Raw genomic sequence first — 21,651 nt, 5'->3', positions numbered from 1 at the left:
ACACTATTTTAGATCAGCTGATCAAATGCTGTCAGATTCACCTTTATTGTCATTGTACTGGGGGGTTACAACGAGATGTGTGTGTGTGTGTGTGTGTGGGGGGGGGGGGGGGTGGTGCTCCCACAGAGCCACTGCACAGACAAAAAGAAAACAAGATAAAAACATGAAAAAGGCACTAAAAACAGAGACAAATGCTGTGAGTGAACGAGTTAAAATACTATAAAAAATGCTATGAATAAAAGAATATTGAAAGTGTGATGAGTGTAAAGAACTGAAGGGTAATGCAATAAATATTATAGAGTATAGTATATATATATAGTATAGAATATAAATACTGAGGGGCCTTCTCTTTTTTTAATAATCAAATGAATGTGTGTCTGAACGTGTCGCGATCGTTTGGAGAAAAGAAGGAAATGATTTCAAGAGGAAGACCCACACTGAAGAGGTACATCATTTACGGTAGTTTGAGTGTTAATGATAAATTGATAACATTTTTTAGAAGTGGTGAGGACAAAACTGTTGATCATAAATAGTGTCAAATAAGCAAAGGCTTTGCTGACGCCTGTGCTTATGTGGAAGCTTGTTTTTGTGTCATATAGTGGCTTGTGAAACTGCGGTTGCTGAGTGACATAACGGGAGATGTGGTGGTAATGATGCAGTAGCCTGTAGATGTGCAGTGGTGTGCGTGTGCGCTGTGGTTGTTGCAGATCAACTGTCTCGTGGATATAGTGCATAACAGTGTGTTTTGTATGTGCGTGTTTGTGTGTGTACGCTACTGTGAATCTGCATAAAGAGTGTGCCATAAAAGGTGCTAAATTTAAAAACGCAGTTCTAACTGAAAATGCTGCTAATTTAGGATTTAAAATAAAATACTAATTGACAAACTGAAGATACGTTCAGGTGTAACGTCTCAGTGTCTTCAGATTGAAGCAAATATGTAACATAAAGAAACCTTTGATTTACTTGGAGTTGAGTCTCAAGCTAAATGAAATGAGGTTCTTTGTGATTGTTGTGAGCGTTCTGTGAACGTGGACATCGAGCAGAGATCGTCGTCCTCGTCGTGTCACACAAAGACTTTCTGGCTGCTCCAGCTTTTACACGGAGGATCGTCATCACATCTAAAAACTGTCGTTTCTGTGATAAACAAGCAAACTGTGAGTTCATAGCTCTGTACGTCTCAGTAACGTCACGTATATGAGGTTTTTCCTTGGCTGAGAATCTGAATTGTTTGAGGGGAATATAACCAGAGGACGACACGGCAGGGCAGCGGCTCGCATTGTTGCCTCACAGCAAGAAAGTCACCAGCTTGAATCCCACAGTCCAAAAACACATTTGAGGGGAAAGCCGCTCATACACCTCTGACACTGATGAAGCTGATTTCAAGCTATGAACATAACTAGGTAGGGACCAGGTTCTGTTGCTATGGTGATAAAGGTTAGAAGAGACTCAACATAAAAAGACAACAAATGAATCTTGTTTTAATTTATTTAAATAAATCTACCGAAGGTATTTGCAGAATGAAGTAGTTCTATTTTCAAATGTTGCTCCAACAGTATTTAAACAGTTTGTTTTCACACAGCGAGTGTTTACACATATAACAGACTCTTAAATAAAACAATATACTGACATTGTTAACCTTTAAAAGACAAAAGTTTTGAGGATTTCACCTTGAATGTGTTTTATCTGTTCACAAATGCTTCTTCAGGTCGTTACTATGGTAACAGAGACACGGACAGTCTCATTCTGAAAAAGATATTATTCAGATCACTGTGTTCACAGGAGTTGCTGTTTTCATGCATGATCACGACTCCTGTGTCCATGATGTCCATCATGTTATCGTCATCAGTACAGTTTTGTCACTATTGATCAATAATTGAATAATAATATGTCCACATTATAAATCAAGTGATCTGTCAAAGAACCTTTATTTAATCAGATAAAAGAGCCACTGAGATCAAGATCTCTTTCACAAGGATGACCTGGCCAAGATGGCAGCAGCACACATCATAGTTAACAAACAAACATTCAATACAAAAGTGCACCTAGATGCACAGAGTGCAGGAGTTATGGATGCAGTAACGATTTAAGAACACAGGCACATAGAGCGGAAAACTCCCAGTGAAATATAATTTGGCAATTGAAGTTCAGTTTGGAGGGAAAACCAAAAGCTGTTTTCCATTTGGGTCCAAACACGGGGAGCAGACGGGGGCAACGTGTCACTGGAACCTAACGCAGAGCCTTATAGACCAGAGTCTCACAGTCAGGGAGGACATGGAAGCTTTAGAGGCGGCTACAGCCAGTGATAAACCTCACAGCGCTGTGGTATAGACCGGAGACCAGGACTGTAGGCAGCTGTTAGAAGCACACACACACACATACATCACCATAATCCAGCAGAGGTAAGAAGGTCGCTGATGTCGGAAGCTTCCTCGCTGTGAGGGAGAAACACAACTTCCCCCTTCATTAGAAACCAACTGTCTAACATGTACTTTGAATGATCGCTCCCCATCAGTGATGAATCCCAGGGAGCTCATGAATTAGGAAATAACTTCACTCTCCAGATGAGTCTGCTCTGCATCAGAGGCACAAATGAGGAAGTGTTGAGTCATGCCTGTAGAATTTGATTATTGCTATACAGACCTGATTATCATATATATCATATATATCATTCATTCATTGAGTCTGATGAATCCTGACTCAGTAAACCTTATCCTGACCAACTGAAGCAACCCCGGGGAGGGATTAAGCCGGGCTTTGTTGCTGAACCTAGCCTCAAGTCGAAAGCATGAAAGCAGCGACACATAAATATGAATAGTAGTTGTAATAGTTTTTATTTGTTAGATACCTTTACTTTTTTACATGTTTCTTAGTTTACATAAAGAACAGTTTAATGAGCTGTATAAGTATTTATATTGGGGCTTTTTATGCATTCCTTTGGAGTTCAGCCAGACTTTTCCCTCTGACTGGATCGCTGTTTTACCTATCAACGGTTCCATCTCTTCATAATTTTCCATTATAAGCTGTCGCACGTCTTCTCCGTTTTTACTGCAGTAAATCTGTGATCGACCTCGGGTCAAAGGTTTCTTATGGTGGGAAATGTTACCACCATAAGAAACAAAATGGAAACGATCTTTTTCTGTCGAAGGCATCGTTTCAGGAAATATCTCCGCCCACATGGACGCCCATGAATCTCCTTAATGTGCTGTAGTACACATACCAGGACTGTAGTTGTGCTGTAACGTTACACCAACAACAGAGAAGAAGACGTTACACCTAAGTTACACTTAAGTTACACCTACTGTAAGTTACACCTAAGTTACACTTAAGTTACACCTAAGTTACACCTACTGTAAGTTACACTTTAGTCACACCTACTGTAAGTTACACCTAAGTTACACCTAGGTTACACTTAAGTTACACCTACTGTAAGTTACACTTAAGTTACACCTAAGTTACACCTACTGTAAGTTACACTTTAGTCACACCTACTGTAAGTTACACCTAAGTTACACCTAGGTTACACTTAAGTTACACCTACTGTAAGTTACACCTAAGTTACACTTGTTACACCTAAGTTACACTTAAGTTACACCTACTGTAAGTTACACTTAAGTTACACCTAAGTTACACCTACTGTAAGTTACACCTACTGTAAGTTAAACCTAAGTTACACCTACTGTAAGTTACACCTAAGTTACACCTAAGTTACACCTACTGTAAGTTACACCTAAGTTACACCTACTGTAAGTTACACCTAAGTTACACCTACTGTAAGTTACACCTAAGTTACACCTAAGTTACACCTACTGTAAGTTACACTTAAGTTACACCTAAGTTACACCTACTGTAAGTTAGACTTAAGTTACACCTACTGTAAGTTACACTTAAGTTACACCTACTGTAAGTTACACTTAAGTTACACAGCATCTGATTGAGCGCGGCTGTGGTAGGGTCAGGTGGTTCTGGGAGAGAGTTGGGTCTTAAACCACAAACATGTTTGAACAATAAACAATAAAACTTCATATTTTGGAACCTATTAACACACTAACGCATCTTGGCATTTTTAGGCTTCTACAGTGCAATAGATGAACCTGTGGATTCTCAGCAGCAGGGGGCGCTGAATGATTGTTAAATGGCAGCATCCTATTCAGAGAGTTGAACAATCTAATTACTGAGTATTATGACTATTGCAGTCATTAGTCCGTAGGCTGAGGGAGAATTTTGTCCCTAAACAATAAGAGGGAAATGAAAGATATTCCCGTCTTTTATATTCATAAAACAAACAATTGCTCTCCAAATGTTGCTGTAAAGTTGTGTCGTATTGGGAGCTTTTTTATTTATACTCTGACAAACTGAACTTATTATTTCCCTCCACCGTGGTACATGATAGATTATTCTAATAACTTAGATTCTGCAGAGTATTGGAAACACGGTAATATTCTGCTGCGAGACAAATGATGTAATCATGAAACTGTATCTAACATCATAACAGTCTGTAGTTTACTGACCACCAACACCTGTGTGATATTCTGCTGCAAGTAATGGATCATTCAAATATGAGGTTTAAATGCTTTGTCTCCATAGTGGAACAATAACCAGCATCATATCTCTGCACTAACAAACCACGCCTGACTTTAATATCAGCACAGTGTGAAAACTCCTGACAGCGTTTTACTCTGTGCAGATAGAGGACGATGTCATCTGGCAAATGTGTTTAAAAAGGAAGAATTCAGAGCTGCACTTTCCTCATGGAGGAAAACAGGCCATTACCATGAAAGATGCTCAGTGAACACGGTCCTCATTAAAGTGGCTCAGCCACATGTTACTGCACTCTGTGACTTCCACACTGTGCAACAGCTAATGTGACATTTGCTGCCACTGGATTTGTTACTGTAGCGCTGCACTGCCTGACGCTTGTGGAGCAAATCAGCACGTAAAGTTCACGGTTGAATAATTGATGCGTTGGATGGGTCACAGGGTGGCAGCGAGGATGACGAGGTGGAAGTGGAAGATGATCAGACTACCTTCACCTCAGCCTGCGAGGGCTAGTTAACAGGATTTGAATTGCTCTGTGCTCGATGGAGACATCCAGATAATGAGATTTGGGTAATGAAGCAGGGTTATAGTGTCTGATAGTCATATTGCAGTCAACTGCTGAGGGTTTTTAATTTAGACTGCTGCAGTCGAGGCAACTCTGCACTAATGTTACAATGCAATTAGATTCAACTGCAAAAACAAGAGCAGGAAACCTGATGTAAGTAGCTCAGTGGTAGAGCAAGTCGTCTCGAAACTCCAAAGTTGTGGGTTTGATTCCCGGCTCCACTAGTCCACATGCCGATGTATCCTTGGGCAAGACACTTAAACCCACGTTGCTCTTGACGTGTGAATGGGTTTGAAAGATGAGTGACAGAAACTGTGCTGCACATAGATGCGCTGTACGAGTGTACGAGTGAATGAGTGAATGAGTGAATGGCAAAAAGGTAAAAGTGTAGTGTAAAGCAGCTTTGAGTCGTCATCAAGGCGAGAAAAGTGTTATACAAACCACCCGCAACTGTGGTAAGTTATTTATTCATTGTTTTATTGCCATTACCTGACTCTTGCATCTGTTTTCATACAGAAGTTTACTTTTCCAAAAATGAAAAATGGCTTTTTAAGTTGAAAAGAATGGTTATTCCATAACACTGCACATTAAAATGTGTGCACCTTAAGTTCGTCTTGAAGAATTCATCAGTTAACCTGTTCCATTTCTACATGACTGAAAAGTTGCTTGTGTTTCTATGTTAGAATTTTATATTAAAGAAAAGATAGAAAATAAATCTCTCTGTGTGCTGAGGTAGTTTGAAAAAAATTAAATCGTTATCAGCAGGTGAAACTCATGAATTAGCGTTCTGTTACACACATAACGACAGTCTGTTACACACATAACTACAGTCTGTTACACACATAACTACAGTCTGTTACACACATAACTACAGTCTGTTACACACATAACTACAGTCTGTTACACACATAACAACAGTCTGTTACACACATAACTACAGTCTGTTACACACATAACTACAGTCTGTTACACACATAACTACAGTCTGTTACACACATAACTACAGTCTGTTACACACATAACGACAGTCTGTTACACACATAACTACAGTCTGTTACACACATAACTGCAGTCTGTTACACACATAACGACAGTCTGTTACACACATAACTACAGTCTGTTACACACATAACTAGTCTGTTACACACATAACTACAGTCTGTTACACACATAACTACAGTCTGTTACACACATAACGACAGTCTGTTACACACATAACTACAGTCTGTTACACACATAACTACAGTCTGTTACACACATAACTGCAGTCTGTTACACACATAACGACAGTCTGTTACACACATAACTACAGTCTGTTACACACATAACTAGTCTGTTACACACATAACTACAGTCTGTTACACACATAACTACAGTCTGTTACACACATAACGACAGTCTGTTACACACATAACTACAGTCTGTTACACACATAACGACAGTCTGTTACACACATAACTACAGTCTGTTACACACATAACGACAGTCTGTTACACACATAACGACAGTCTGTTACACACATAACTAGTCTGTTACACACATAACTACAGTCTGTTACACATAACGACAGTCTGTTACACACATAACTACAGTCTGTTACACACATAACGACAGTCTGTTACACACATAACTACAGTCTGTTACACATAACAGTCTGTTACACACATAACTAGTCTGTTACACACATAACTACAGTCTGTTACACACATAACTACAGTCTGTTACACACATAACGACAGTCTGTTACACAACGACAGTCTGTTACACACATAACTACAGTCTGTTACACACATAAGGACAGTCTGTTACACACATAACGACAGTCTGTTACACACATAACTACAGTCTGTTACACACATAACGACAGTCTGTTACACACATAACAACAGTCTGTTACACACATAACTACAGTCTGTTACACATAAGGACAGTCTGTTACACACATAAGGACAGTCTGTTACACACATAACTACAGTCTGTTACACATAACTACAGTCTGTTACACATAACAACAGTCTGTTACACATAACAACAGTCTGTTACACATAACAACAGTCTGTTACCCACATAACTACAGTCTGTTACACATAACAGTCTGTTACACACATAACTACAGTCTGTTACACATAACAGTCTGTTACACACATAACTAGTCTGTTACACACATAACTACAGTCTGTTACACACATAACTACAGTCTGTTACACACATAACGACAGTCTGTTACACAACGACAGTCTGTTACACACATAACTACAGTCTGTTACACACATAAGGACAGTCTGTTACACACATAACGACAGTCTGTTACACACATAACTACAGTCTGTTACACACATAACGACAGTCTGTTACACACATAACAACAGTCTGTTACACACATAACTACAGTCTGTTACACATAAGGACAGTCTGTTACACACATAAGGACAGTCTGTTACACACATAACTACAGTCTGTTACACATAACTACAGTCTGTTACACATAACTACAGTCTGTTACACATAACAACAGTCTGTTACACATAACAACAGTCTGTTACACATAACTACAGTCTGTTACCCACATAACAACAGTCTGTTACACATAACTACAGTCTGTTACACATAACTACAGTTTGTTTCACAGAAATCAAAGATTGATGAATGACACTATTGAACCATTAGAACCAAGTATTAAAACCACGCCCTGTAATAAGTCATGTCTCAGAATAAGCTCATTCATCCACACTGTCGCTCTGAGCACACAGCATGGTGACTGACAACCATCGCACACACGGAGGAAGAAGAAGAAGAAGAAGCAGTGTGAACACAATACAGGACGAGCTAGAGTAGACACAACAGACAGAAGACAGCGCGGGACAAAATAAACAGCAGGAGGAAGACGCGACAGCCCGAAAGCAGCTGCTAACTAGCCAGCATTGCTAGCGCTAGCATTCGTTCATTGCTGTGCATTCTTTAAACCTCTGCACCGTCAGAGCGACTGTTTTCTGCAGCAGAAAATATTTCGTCAAAGTGCAGTTCACTTTCCTTCATTTGAACCACGTATAAACTCTGTCGTACACACACACACACCTGAGTGTTCTCCTAGCAGCAGACATGTCCAGGCACAGCAGCGACAACAGCAGCATCTGTTACAAGGATCTTTTTAAAACTGTGGGGAAGTGTTCAAAGAAAAATCTCTAACCATCAACCGTTTCAACTGCTGTAGCAGTGCTGCTCAACTGTGAGGAGGCTAATCCTGTGACTTTACTCAAGTGTTTGAAAGAAAGGCTTATTTCAGGCCCGAGGAAGTGATTCTGAAAGACATGTACGACCTAGTGTTAAAATCTTTATTTAAATGTCCTTTTTTTTATTTTTCATTTGTTCTTGCTTTGCCAAAATATGTTAAAAGGCAATCAAACAGTTACATGTTTATGCCAAAACTTTAAAACAGCCCATTGTAATTTATCAAGTAAATATCATTAATACAGTGACACTGAGAGGAAATGTGAATAGTTACATTTCAAGTGAAATTACATTCTGCAGCCCTACATTCAAAGTTACTCTGGAGCCCTGTACTAGCATTTATCGAATAAACAGAAACAATCGTGACTAATCCAAAAAATAATCACGTTATTCATCGACTACCAAAATAATGGTTATTAACAGAAATCCATCATCGTGAAGGAGAACTTTAATCCCTGTTTGTTTGGTACCTGCTGAGGTTCCAAATAAACTGAGCTTGTACTAAAATGTGACGGCAACAGACTGCAGGCCACTGATTGGTCAGAAAGTGTCATCACTGGAAGAGTCATGAGTGTGACATCCAACAGCGACTACGCCATCAACTCAATGTCTTCCTTTATTTGTGTTTGTTTGCTCTAAAACATCAAGCTCAAAGGGGTTCTGCCCCCTAGTGGAGTGGAAGCAAACACACTTCATTCAATACACTGATTTTCCACTCGTGCTTGTAAACTAGGACAAAACATAGTGACGACTGACTGCTCCCTCAGTCACGTTTGATGTCAGTTTTTCAGCCTGTTTTCAGATGAAGGACACAACATTACAAAGGACCAATCAGAGGCAGATTAATAACATTAACAACAACAAAAATCAACAGAAGTTACAAACTACAGCTCCTAAATCCACTGTTAGTGATTGAAGAGGTGTAGATGTGTGTGTGTGTGTCAGAGATTACAGATAGAGACTGTGTGGTGAACAGAGGGTTGAAACAGCGGGTGTGCAGCGTCCAGCATGTCTCTATCAACACATTACTGTCCGTGCTCATCTCATATACAGAAGAAAGCAGATCAGCCATGATTGATACCAGCTGCCACAGTTTTGCTGATTTTCTCAAAGCATCTTGTTCTGAAGATTTGACTTTTAAAGGAACAGATGATATGAGGTGGTTACACACACATGTATCAGATAAGAGTACATTATGTACAGTATATTGTTGACAGCATTTTCAAAGTTAAAAAGGATGTAAATCATAGCAGCAGCTCTGCCACAGACACACACTCTGTGCTTTAAGAATATTTTTCTTTTTCTTCTTAAGCTTAACCGGGGATAGGGATTGCAAACTATGTGAGACATCTGTGTCATACTACTTTGATATGCTGTCTTTTGGCATTACACTATTTGTGATCTGCATTTTGTTTGCACTTAAATATTCTCAATAAGAAATAAAACTATAAACTAAATATTAAATACTTAAACAAGACCAAAAGGAACTAAACTTTGTTAAATCAACTTTTAAATGAAAAGAATATAAAGCTTCAGTGATTTAGTAGCATTTCTTAGGAATAAAAAAATGAATTCTGTCAAATTAGTTTCACAGTAAATCCGTCTCACACAAACTTCATCATGTTGCTATGCTATGACGGAGTATTAGGGCAAAACTGAAGATAGTCATAATATTGCAAGATAAAAGTCATCATTTTACGAGAATTCTCAAAAGATTACGACTTTATTCATAATATTATGAGTTTATTCTCTAAAGAATATCTCATCTCCGTCGTACTACGTTGTCGCTGTGTGTGCCCATAATACCATGTCCCCCAGTCTGTCTTCTGAGTTCCGATGTAAATGGAACGTTCCATAGGGGGCGCTCACAGCGCAGTCAATGTTTTATGTCAGTCCCAACCAAACCCTTTTTAATCGTTATCAGAAACGCCTTCTTTGCCTCTTTTGACCTTTATTAATGATCTCTTTTGACAAATGGAGTCACTGTGGAGTTTAAATATAATCCATTTTAATAATTGAACTCCTGAGCACCCACACACGTTGTTCAGAAATTGATTATGGATTGAACCAACAGTGTACAGCTGCTGCTGCTGCTGCTGCATGCATGCATGAGGCCAAATGTGAAGGTGTGTGTGTGTGTGTGTGTGTGTGAGAGAGAGAGAGAGAGAGAGAGAGAGAGAGAGAGAGACTCTTGTGGAAAGAATGCACTGCTTAAGTTGAGCTCAGTGTGAAACTCATTACAGAATCTTTGAGGACATTTTACCCAGAACCCTCCTCTCTCTCTCTCACACACACACACACACGCGCGCGCCTCTGTCAGTGGATGCTGCAGTGGATCAGTCGGAGAGCTCGCGCGCGCCTGCTTTGTTTTTTTCTCCTCTCCGCGGTGAATCTTTTCATCTGTCTGCGTCATAAAGCGGTTCCTGCTCGTGCTCTCAGTTCGCGGAGTCGATTATTTTCGATTATTTCCGTTTCTTTTGTTATTTCTCAGCTGCATCTTCAGATCCGCTCCTTCACCGCGGCTGACGCGTTCTGCGCGGACTCCGGCGTCCGCTCTCCGCCTTCTGCGTAAAAGTCGCGAACAAGGGACGCGACGTTCAATATTCCTGACGGAGTTTGTGAGCGAGCGGAAGAAAGGATGCGTTGTTGTTTTAGTATCCGTGTCTAATGTGTTTAAATGATCACTGTGACTTCAGGGGATCGACGTGCGTTTGAAAGTTGATTGATGAGCGAAGCGAGCGGCACCGTGTCCGCGAACTCAGCCGACTCTGTCCGCGAACTCAGCCGACTCTGTCCGCGAACTCAGCCGACTCTGTCCGCGAACTCTGCCGACTCTGTCCGCGAACTCTGCCGACTCTGTCCGCGAACTCTGTCCGCGAAACATGTGTTGGATTAACAGCGAAGACTGTACGCGCAGTAAATGCTTGAGTCGCTCATTTAAAAACATGGAACTCATTTCCTTTCACCGTAGTTCAATCTAACATCCAAAGTCCGCCGCGGGTTTTCTCTCCATCAGCTGGACACGTGTTGACTTTATTTAAATTTGAGTCGCAAAAAGAACCTTTTCCTGACTCCGCTGCAGCACCGGGGCCCACATTGAGTCCGGTTCAGCTCACCTGGAGGGCCCCATGCAGGGCTCTATGCAGGGCTCCATGCAGGGCATAAGTCGCGCTCCCCGCGGGCGCGTGACGTTGCTGCGTGTTTCTCTCACGGTGTTTCTCCTCCTCTGGCCCGCGCGGCCGTCCGCAGGAAAGAAGAAGCTGTACATCGGAGCGCTGTTCCCCATGAGCGGCGGCTGGCCGGGCGGTCAGGCGTGCATGCCCTCCGCTCAGATGGCTCTGGACCTGGTGAACAACAGGAGCGACATCCTGCCCGACTACGAGCTGGAGCTCATCCACTTTGACAGCATGGTGAGTGTGTGTGTGTGTGTGTGTGCGCGAGCGCGCTGATGACACACATCTGTTTTTTTTTTATCACTTCCTTTTGTAATTAACATCATTATTATTCTTTTTATTATCACTCTCTTCTCCAGAGACACTGATGCTAATAACACTTTGAACACCTGCAGTCACAGCTCAGAGAAGATAGTTCAGGGATTCTTGAGCTCATAGAGTCAGCGGTGACAGATGACAATGACAGCGCCCCCTGTGCCGAGAACCAGCATGACACATGGACATAAACACATTTCACCCTCTTAACAAAAAGCATTTCTGCCTGCTTCAAATACACACACACACACACACACACACAGTTAGTGACAGTGGGTTTGACCCTCTGATGATTTCACCCTTCTTTATCACACAGTAGTGAACACACACACAGGCCATGGGCAGCACTCGATTGGGTGCCTTGCTCAGGGGCACCTCAGCCCTTGGCCCTTCCTGGGATGTAAACCAGCGATAAATCCAGATTATTTTCTCTTGGCCGTGGGCTGCTTAAGAATATGAGCTCACTTGCTGACCGAACACTGAAGAGTGTCAGCTGCTCACTCTCCCACATCAAAGTCTCATGAAACGTGATTGTGAACGATTTCAAACACTTTTGAACTGACTGACTTTGGTGTGGGAGACTGAGCACTTTATTAACTCCCATTTACAATCAGATGAAATGGAAACCCTATTGTTGAAGGCGCCGTGTGTAGAATGTTGTTACACTTACTGGTTTGGTTGTATGTTGCAGAGGAATCTATTTAGCCTTCAGTTATCATTAGTTAACGTCAGATAGGCTTAGTTAAGCCTGTGTAGAGCTAACCCAGAAGGATCATTGTGTGCTAATGAAAAACCAAAAGTGTTTGTTCACTTGTAGAAAACTGACATGATTCTTTTCTCACACTGGACCTTTGAGTGGACCCTTCATTCATTGAGACGTTGGTTAAAGTCTGTTTTTCCATTGGCAGCCATGTTGTCAGTGAGAGCAGGTGGCTGCATGAGCTGTTAGTGCTGTCAGTGTGTCAGTACTCACACTTCAAAAACCCTGAACCTTCCCTTTAAACGTCCACACAGGACCACTGCACACACACACACACACACACACACACCCACACACCTCCATCAATCATTAATCATGCTATTTTAAAATGTCAGCATTATCAACCATTACAAATCCAATTTCCGCCTCCCAGCTGGCTTCACTGCCCCCCCCCCCACTACCCCCCACTGCCTGCACTTTACTACCCACCTCACCTTTAAAGACTTTAATCAGAAAGATTGTTTGTGACTGCGTTTGATTTGTGCCGTGCTGCGTTACGTCTTTATTGTTATTGTGAGGTCTCAAAACGAAGCATTTCTCTCAGAGATGAGACAATTACTGGATATCCACTCTGTCTCCTCTCATGAGACACATTATCAATCATGCTGTAGGACACAAGCAGGACACATGCAGGACACATGCAGGACACATGCAGGACACATGCAGGACACATGCCTGGGGAGAGGCTGCACCACCAAACAGTGAACTGTGCCGGGACTGGTTAGAAATGTGCAACCAGCTTTATTCTGATTGGTGTACAAGGCTCTGCATTGGAATCTTGTTAAATAGAATAGCAGGGGGAGATGGAGAGTGTGTGTGTGTGTGTGTATGTGAGAGAGAGTCACACACACACACACACACACACACACACACACACACACACACACACAGAGGGTTGGCATGGCAACACAGTTACTCTTGAAGCACACCACAGAAACAAATAAGGTTTCAGGTCTGTGAAAATATGTGTGCACATTCATACACTGAATGTATGCAGAGCTGATGGTACAGTGTGGTGGTGGTGGTCACTCATTCACACTCTCCTCTTCACACACACTGTGTGTGTGTGTGTGTGTGTGTGTGAGGCAGCTGCAGTTGTATCTGCCATAAACATAAAAAGATAAAGATAAAGATAAAGCAGTAACAGATTTGGAGAATCTTCCTCCTTGTGCTTCAGGAGTCACTGTCGCCTCCAGCTCAAGAAATAGATACAGATGCTTTGAATAGAACGGCTCAATGCGGCTGGTCCAACACTGAGTGGCTGCTTCATTTTTGACTGAAGTCAGGGGGGGGGGGGTTATTTCTGCTGCTCCGTTCACAAACGTGTTTGCAAAGATGCTTTTTTTTGTTTTGTTTGTTATCACCTGACAGGAATAGTAATGATAATCTTAGCTTTCATAAAGGGTGGGATTAATCAGTGATATCTGCATCCCTTTGTTTAACTGTGAGATTAAGACAACGGTGTAACTGGCCCCATGTTTGCTCGCAAATGAAGATGAAGGCTTTGGGATGTGTAATTATGCAGCGCACACACACACACACACACACACACACAGACACACACACAGACACGCACAGACACGCACGCACACACATAAACTTGAGTTTGTTATCATGATGGAGAACTTTAATTGGGTCTTTAAAACCCAGTAGTGTTGGGTACAAAATGATAGTTTGGATATAGATGAATCAAACAGGTGCCCACACACACACACACACACATTCATCAGTGTGTGACCATTAGAGCTGGTAGTATCAAGGATGTCCTCAGCTTGTTCAACATCATACAATATTCATGAAGCTCAACACATAATCCCAGCCTGTCCTTTTAGGGGATGCAGAAACCCAGTGGTAGCAGACGGCTTGTTTCTCTGGCTGTCCTGGAGACAGCATCAGACTATTTACAGCCTTCTGAGACACACACACACACACACACACACTCCGTTCATGCAGACACACACACGCTCTCTGCGCAGGCCGTTGCCATGGTTATATCAAAGCCCAGACTGCAAACTTTGATCAATTATTAACATTGACAGAAAATGAGACAGTGGGGATACAGTACAGATAGATAAACACGTCCAGCCTGTATTTTAATTGGTGTTACCAAATAAAAGGGTTAGAAAGTGCTACAGGAGCCTCAGTACCAGGTACTAGACGTAATTATGCAGAAATTAAAACTGGAGCTGGACATGCTTTGGGGCTCAGCACACAGACGTCAACCCAGATTAGTATCTTATCATTTCTTAAATCTGTATATGGTGACAAAGCAGAGTTCTATCTTCGATCTTCACTTGAGTGGGTGTGACCTTTGAGAGCCACAATAGTGAATGAAGACAGATATCACAGCTACTGAGCTAATGTAAAGACAGGAAGTGCTTTGATGTTTAGGACGATGCTGCTCATAGCTGGTTTGAGTGGCAGAGCATCGTTCAACTGTAAAGTCAAGGGTTCAATTCCCAGCCTCACTAGTCCACATGCCAATGCACTCCTGGGCAAGACAAGACAATTAACCCCTGATTATAAATGCACTGCACACATAGATGTGCTCTGTGAATGTGTGAGTGAAGTGTAGTGTTCAGCAGCTTTGAGCAGCTCATCGACACTACAAATACAGACCATTTATCATCGAAACAGAGGCTCCTTCTTTTGTTATTAATTGATTAAAAGTTCAACTTTTTTCACCTAAACAAAGACACTCAGTGGGCGGAGCTTCCACGTGTCTGTTTATTTGCTTCTTCTCATGAGCAACATGAACCCTGTGAACAGAAGAAAATACTAAGTACTTGTATTTAGTTTCACATATTTGTTTTGCATCAGAAATATTGTGAACTATTTATCAGAACTTTGAAATTCTGTGAAATGTCATAGTAATATTATTTTTTTTAATTATATTTTTACTTGACCATCAACAGGCTAAATGAAAACCAAACGAAATATTCTTCCAAAGCCGTCATGAAGTATAAAACACACCAAATGTATCGCACGCCTCCTCCGAATGGAACACAACAACTTTTTTGCTCATATAAACAAAGGAAACAATGACATAAACAAAACAAATCACATCTCTAATAATAATTCATACAATCAGCATGAGTTTTTTCTCTGCACTGAGGCCTAGTGTTTGCTCTGAGTGTGAACTGTGGGTTTCTCTGCTCTCTACACTGCCTTGAGATCATGTATGTTATGATTATGTCATTTTTTTAATTGAATTGAAATAAATTACAATATAAATTCACATCCCACAGGATTCAAACAGAACTTTAACAACAACCTCTCCACCTCCACATGTTTCAACCACACCTCAGATGATGTGCGAGTGTCTTGTAGCTCACGGAGAAAAGAAGAAAGAAAAGAAGAAGAAAACAGCCACAAGGTGGCGCTGCCAGACCACATCATCTGGTACCACACAACAAAACAATCGCTGCATATTATTATTATTCCTTTACAACATCAATATTTAACCCAGTGAATTGTGAACAATCAGCAGTGCAGGGAGATGGACTACAGACGCGCACTCTGAAACTCTAATTAGTTAACATAATCACCTTAGGGCAATTTTTAATTGACAAGCAAAGGATTTATGAGTGGATTTATTTTGTTGTCCGTTATTTGAAAGGTGTAGAAGCTAACTTTCAAAGCATGATGCTGGTTCTGATGATGATTTGCAAATGTTAAATGCACTTTTTGATGCTTGTGATGTGTAAGGGTTTATCTGTCTGGAGTAGAATGAAGTTGAAGATGTTCTGCAGCAGCTCTGGAAGAGCACCACGGTGTCTTCAGGATCATGTCTGTGTAGTCTGGCAGGTTCTGTGTTTTTATTGCTCCATCTTTGTGGATTTAATGCTCAGTGAACTCTGAGAGCTTGAAACTGTCGCTGGTGTCATTCATTTTTTAGAGGCTTCTCCTGCCAACCTGGTGCTGTGAGCAAACGGAGTCACATGACATCCGGAGCTCTATACCGCCAACATCTGTGCCATCAGAGAGGGTTCTTTCTGCACACTTACTATAATGATCGCTGTTGTTTGAGATTGGTTACAAATATGCTAATGTACAATGTTGAAGGAAATGCATGACGTGTGTAATGGAACTGGCCTTTTTTCCATAAAACCTTTATTCATGGCTGAAGACGCAGATTATTTAGTGAAAAATATTAAAAGTATGTATGTTTGATTTAGACTCTAGAGTTTGGATTTGTGAACAATCTTTGTTTCACATAAGTATTCTCTTTTTTTTTGTTAATTTAAATTTAAAACAGCAAGGGAAGCTAAGGCTCCTCTAAAATGTTGTCAAATATCTACATTTCAATGTTAAAGTTGTGCTAAAAGACGATTCAAAAAACACCTTTTCTGTGTTTGTGTCTAAGTGCACATAAATGACCTGACATGACGCCACTATTATTCCAACCAACATGCTGTTAACTGAAAACACACCAATCAATATGAAGATGAGCTCTTCCACTCAGTCGCTGATCCTGAGTGGTGATTACCTGCTTGGAAAATGGTCAGTGCTGCCTTCAGAAGACAGGAGCCATCTCTGGGGGTTGCCATGTCCTCCTTTGGTGCGACTGTTTGTGACCCATCTGGAATGTATGTGTGTTTTCTTTTTTTACATTCGTGTGTGTGTGTTTTCTGTTTTTACATTCATGTGTGTTTTCTGTTTTTACATTCATGTGTGTGTTTTCTGTTTTTACATTCATGTGTGTGTGTTTTCTGTTTTTACATTCATGTGTGTTTTCTGTTTTTACATTCATGTGTGTGTTTTCTGTTTTTACATTCATGTGTGTGTTTTCTTTTTTTTACATTCATGTGTGTGTGTTTTCTGTTTTTACATTCATGTGTGTTTTCTGTTTTTACATTCATGTGTGTGTTTTCTGTTTTTACATTCATGTGTGTTTTCTTTTTTTTTACATTCATGTGTGTGTTTTCTGTTTTTACATTCATGTGTGTGTTTTCTGTTTTTACATTCATGTGTGTTTTCTTTTTTTTACATTCATGTGTGTGTTTTCTTTTTTTTACATTCATGTGTGTGTGTTTTCTGTTTTTACATTCATGTGTGTTTTCTGTTTTTACATTCATGTGTGTGTTTTCTGTTTTTACATTTATGTGTGTGTTTTCTTTTTACATTCATCTGTGTTTTCTATTTTACATTCATGTGTGTTTTTTACATTCATGTGTGTGTTTTCTGTTTTTACATTCATGTGTGTGTTTTCTTTTTTACATTCATGTGTGTGTTTTCTTTTTACATTCATGTGTGTTTTCTATTTTACATTCATGTGTGTTTTCTGTTTTTACATTCATGTGTGTGTTTTCTGTTTTTACATTCATGTGTGTGTTTTCTTTTTACATTCATGTGTGTTTTCTATTTTACATTCATGTGTGCTTTTTACATTCATGTGTGTGTTTTCTTTTTTACATTCATGTGTGTGTTTTCTGTTTTAACATTCATGTGTGTGTTTTCTTTTTTACATTCATGTGTGTGTATGTATGGTTGCGAGCCTTGCCTTGTCTCCCATGCTGAATCACTAGACGTGTCAGCCCAGGTTATGTGTGACTGTGATGTGGTGATGGTCTGACAGAGCGGTGACGGATCATTCCGGTTACTAACACAAGAAAATATAAAGATATAAAGCAGGTATTATCTAAATTGAAAGGTAATAACTGAGCATGTAACACAGATCATAAACAGTGTGTGTATTTATGAGTCCAGAGAAACAACCATTGTGCAGCTTTATATCCCCATATATTTGTTGTATGGGGATCAAATATCCAGATATTATAATCAGAACAGAACAGAAATATGAATTTGATTTATATCATGATATTAATATTGATATGAATCATATATAAATGATATTGTGATCAGATGTTTTCTTTCCCATGTAGACTAGCTCTAGCTCTTGGTTTTCTTGTTGTACCTGACACTTTGTTTTGTGCCATTTATCTTTACATTTATCTTGAACTCCTTCATTTCCATTTCCTTGACATGTCCTTGTTTCACATTTGCATTGACCCTTTTGTTGCATAGTGTAAGTGTCTCTTATCTTACTTTCTTCATCCGTCTGTTTCCCTCGTCATTATCGCTTCACTTTTCTCCGCTGTCCGTCTCTCGTCCCTCTTTTTCTTGCTGTCTGTGAACCTCAATTCATTTCTCTTCCCGTCCATCTGTTCATCTGTCTGCCTATTAATCATTGTCTCGTGCTGTACTTCCAGTGTGACCCTGGGGAAGCCACCAAGTTGCTGTATGACCTTCTGTACACCGAGCCCATCAAGATTGTCCTCATGCCTGGCTGCAGCGGCGTCTCCACGCTGGTGGCTGAAGCTGCTCGCATGTGGAACCTCATTGTGGTGGGTGTTTTTATTCTTCTTCTTATTATTATTATTATTATTAGTATTATCGTTGTTATTGTTATTTTTACATTTTTGTTTATACAGTTAATCATTTTCAAATATGTGAGCGATGTGTGGAGAGAAGTATATTTACATTCAGTGTCTCTTACACGTCTGTAATGTGACAATTTCTCTGATCAAATCAAATATAACACCAGGTTCTTCTTGCTTATTTAGTATCAAATTAACTTTTTGACAAGTATTATATTATCTCATTTTTATTGAACATTCTCCTAAATTTACCAATTTGGCCAAACGTGTTATCGTTGGGAGAAATATAATAGTTTGAGTTTTGGTTGTTTATTTACAGATTACTGCTGTAAACTGAGAAACAACACACTGGCATCATAAACATCAAGAGATAAATACCTGAGAACATGAAACACATCTGCAATGCTGGTGAAATATGACGTTTAACTGTAAACCAACAGACTTCCATGACAACGACGGTAGCTCAGTAGTAGAGCGGTTGTGGGTTTGATTACGGCTCCGCTGGTCTAGTCTGAACCTCGTGTTGCTGGCAGCATGTGAATGGGTAAGAAAGAAGAGTGATTAAAAACATGCTGCACGTAGATGTGCTGTATGAACGTGTGAGTGAATGATCGTCAAGATCTGACCATTTAACGCCATCAGCGGTAAAAACAGCCGAGCTTCATTTAACAGGCTCAGGGTCAGTTTTGGTGGCTAAGGTTATTACTTACTTATACTTATTGCTGTATTTATGACAAAGCTCAGCCTCCTGTGACTGAGGAGGTCTTTGAAATAACCTCGACACCGACCCACAACACCCCGTCTCCACTGTTCACCGTGTTGATGGCCACTGAGTCATCAGATCGTTGACCAGAACCTTCTCAAAGCCGTCCGGAAACTGTTTTCCATGGTCTCACCAAACTCCTCCCACGTCCGAGTTCATGCCTTAGCGACGGCCAAAGCTGCATTCTGCTTGGCCTGCTGGTAACTGTCATCTGCCCCTGGAGTCCACCAACGGGTTCAGGGATTACCACCACGACAGGCACCAACCGCCTTACAGCCACAGCTCCAGTCAGCCGCCTCCCAGCACGGCCCATTCAGACTCAATGTGTCCCGCCTCCCTCGGGACGTGGTCCAAGTTCTGCCTGAGGTGGGAGTTGAGACTCTTTCTGACGGGACTCCACCAGACGTTCCCAACAGACCCTGAAGGTGGTGGTGAAAAGTGTTTTAGAACCAAATGACAGACTCAAGCTTTACACTTATTTGACTCACTCACTGATCGTCCAGCACAGAGACGCCAGAAAACTAACTCAAAGTTAAATAGACATTGCTGCATGGTTTAGTTTTTGTGCATGAGCTGATAAGAAACGGACAGTTTTCAGCTCTCTGTGCTGCATGGATTCACGAAGACTTCTCAGTCCCTGTGAATTGCACTATGTTGTTGACATTCATCAAAATGATGAACTTTAGTGCTTATGGTAATTACACAAGTTCCCCAGATCAATGCTGAAGCTGTTCATTGATTTTAAAATACTTCACAAAGCACCTTTAATTAGTGATGAAGGCAGTTTCACAGTACTGCCCCGACAGCTGTACTACAGCAGAGGACAACATGAACACCAGTACTTTATAATAAACATGCAGATCCATAAATCAGCAAGAGATCAGATTTTTTCATTAGTTCTGCCTCCATTTTGTTGATTGAATTCCCTTGATCTGTTTGGCTGTCACTCAGAGTTCTCTCTCCTGTAAGTGAAGTTTTATCTAGAGATTAGTCATCAGGAACAGACAGTCCTAGCTCTGCTCGTTCTCTCTGTGTCAATCATTCTTTCTTTATTCTCTTCATTAAAATGTCTTTTCTCTGTCTGATGCCACTCCCTGAAGGTGGCCTGCTCTAGTTCAGCCTTCTTTCCACCTCCCTTCATCTCTATTTCCTTCCTTCTCTCCTTCCATATCTTCTGTCTTCCCCTCCCACTCTTCATTTTTCGCCTTGCTCCTTCATCGTGAGCAGTCAGATCTCCTCTCACACAAAGATCTGTCTCTTCTTACTACAACAGCCCAACCTCCACACTCACTTATTTCTGTATGCGCTGTGTCTTCAGGAGGCAAAAGCAAGCACCATGTCTGGATGCTGATCAGGAAGGAGATCTTAATGTGGTCTTCTTTTGTAAAAGCACTGTAAGCCATGGCTGCACATGGATCTGCTGCTACACCCCTGCTACACCCCTGCTACACCACCGCTACACCACAGCTACACCACCGCTACACCACGGCTACACCACTGCTACACCACCGCTACACCACAGCTACACCACTGCTACACCACTGCTACACCACCGCTACACCACTGCTACACCACCGCTACACCACGGCTACACCACAGCTACACCACCGCTACACCACTGCTACACCACTGCTACACCACCGCTACACCACCGCTACACCCCTGCTACACCCCTGCTACACCACGGCTACACCACCGATACACCACCGCTACATCACCGCTACATCACCGCTACACCACCGCTACACCACCGCTACACCACGGCTACACCACCGATACACCACCGCTACACCCCTGCTACACCACTGCTACATCACTGCTACACCCCTGCTACACCACTGCTACATCACCGCTACACCACCGCTACACCACTGCTACACCACTGCTACACCACCGCTACACCACCGCTACACCACCGCTACACCACGGCT

General features: G+C 41.2%; 1 protein-coding gene across 1 annotated transcript in view; it reads left to right on the top strand.

The window, feature by feature from the left end:
• gabbr1a (gamma-aminobutyric acid (GABA) B receptor, 1a) overlaps nucleotides 1–21,651 on the top strand; it is a 58,316-nt gene that overhangs the window by 12,768 nt on the left and 23,897 nt on the right. The window contains exons 7-8 of the mRNA XM_058647832.1: nucleotides 11,579–11,739; nucleotides 18,790–18,924. Of these exons, the coding sequence (XP_058503815.1) occupies nucleotides 11,579–11,739; nucleotides 18,790–18,924 (296 nt within the window). The remainder of the gene's footprint in view (nucleotides 1–11,578; nucleotides 11,740–18,789; nucleotides 18,925–21,651) is intronic.

Source organism: Solea solea, chromosome 13 (assembly GCF_958295425.1).
Source record: "Solea solea chromosome 13, fSolSol10.1, whole genome shotgun sequence".
Lineage (NCBI taxonomy): Eukaryota > Metazoa > Chordata > Actinopteri > Pleuronectiformes > Soleidae > Solea > Solea solea.
This window is presented reverse-complemented; position numbering and strand designations above follow the sequence as displayed.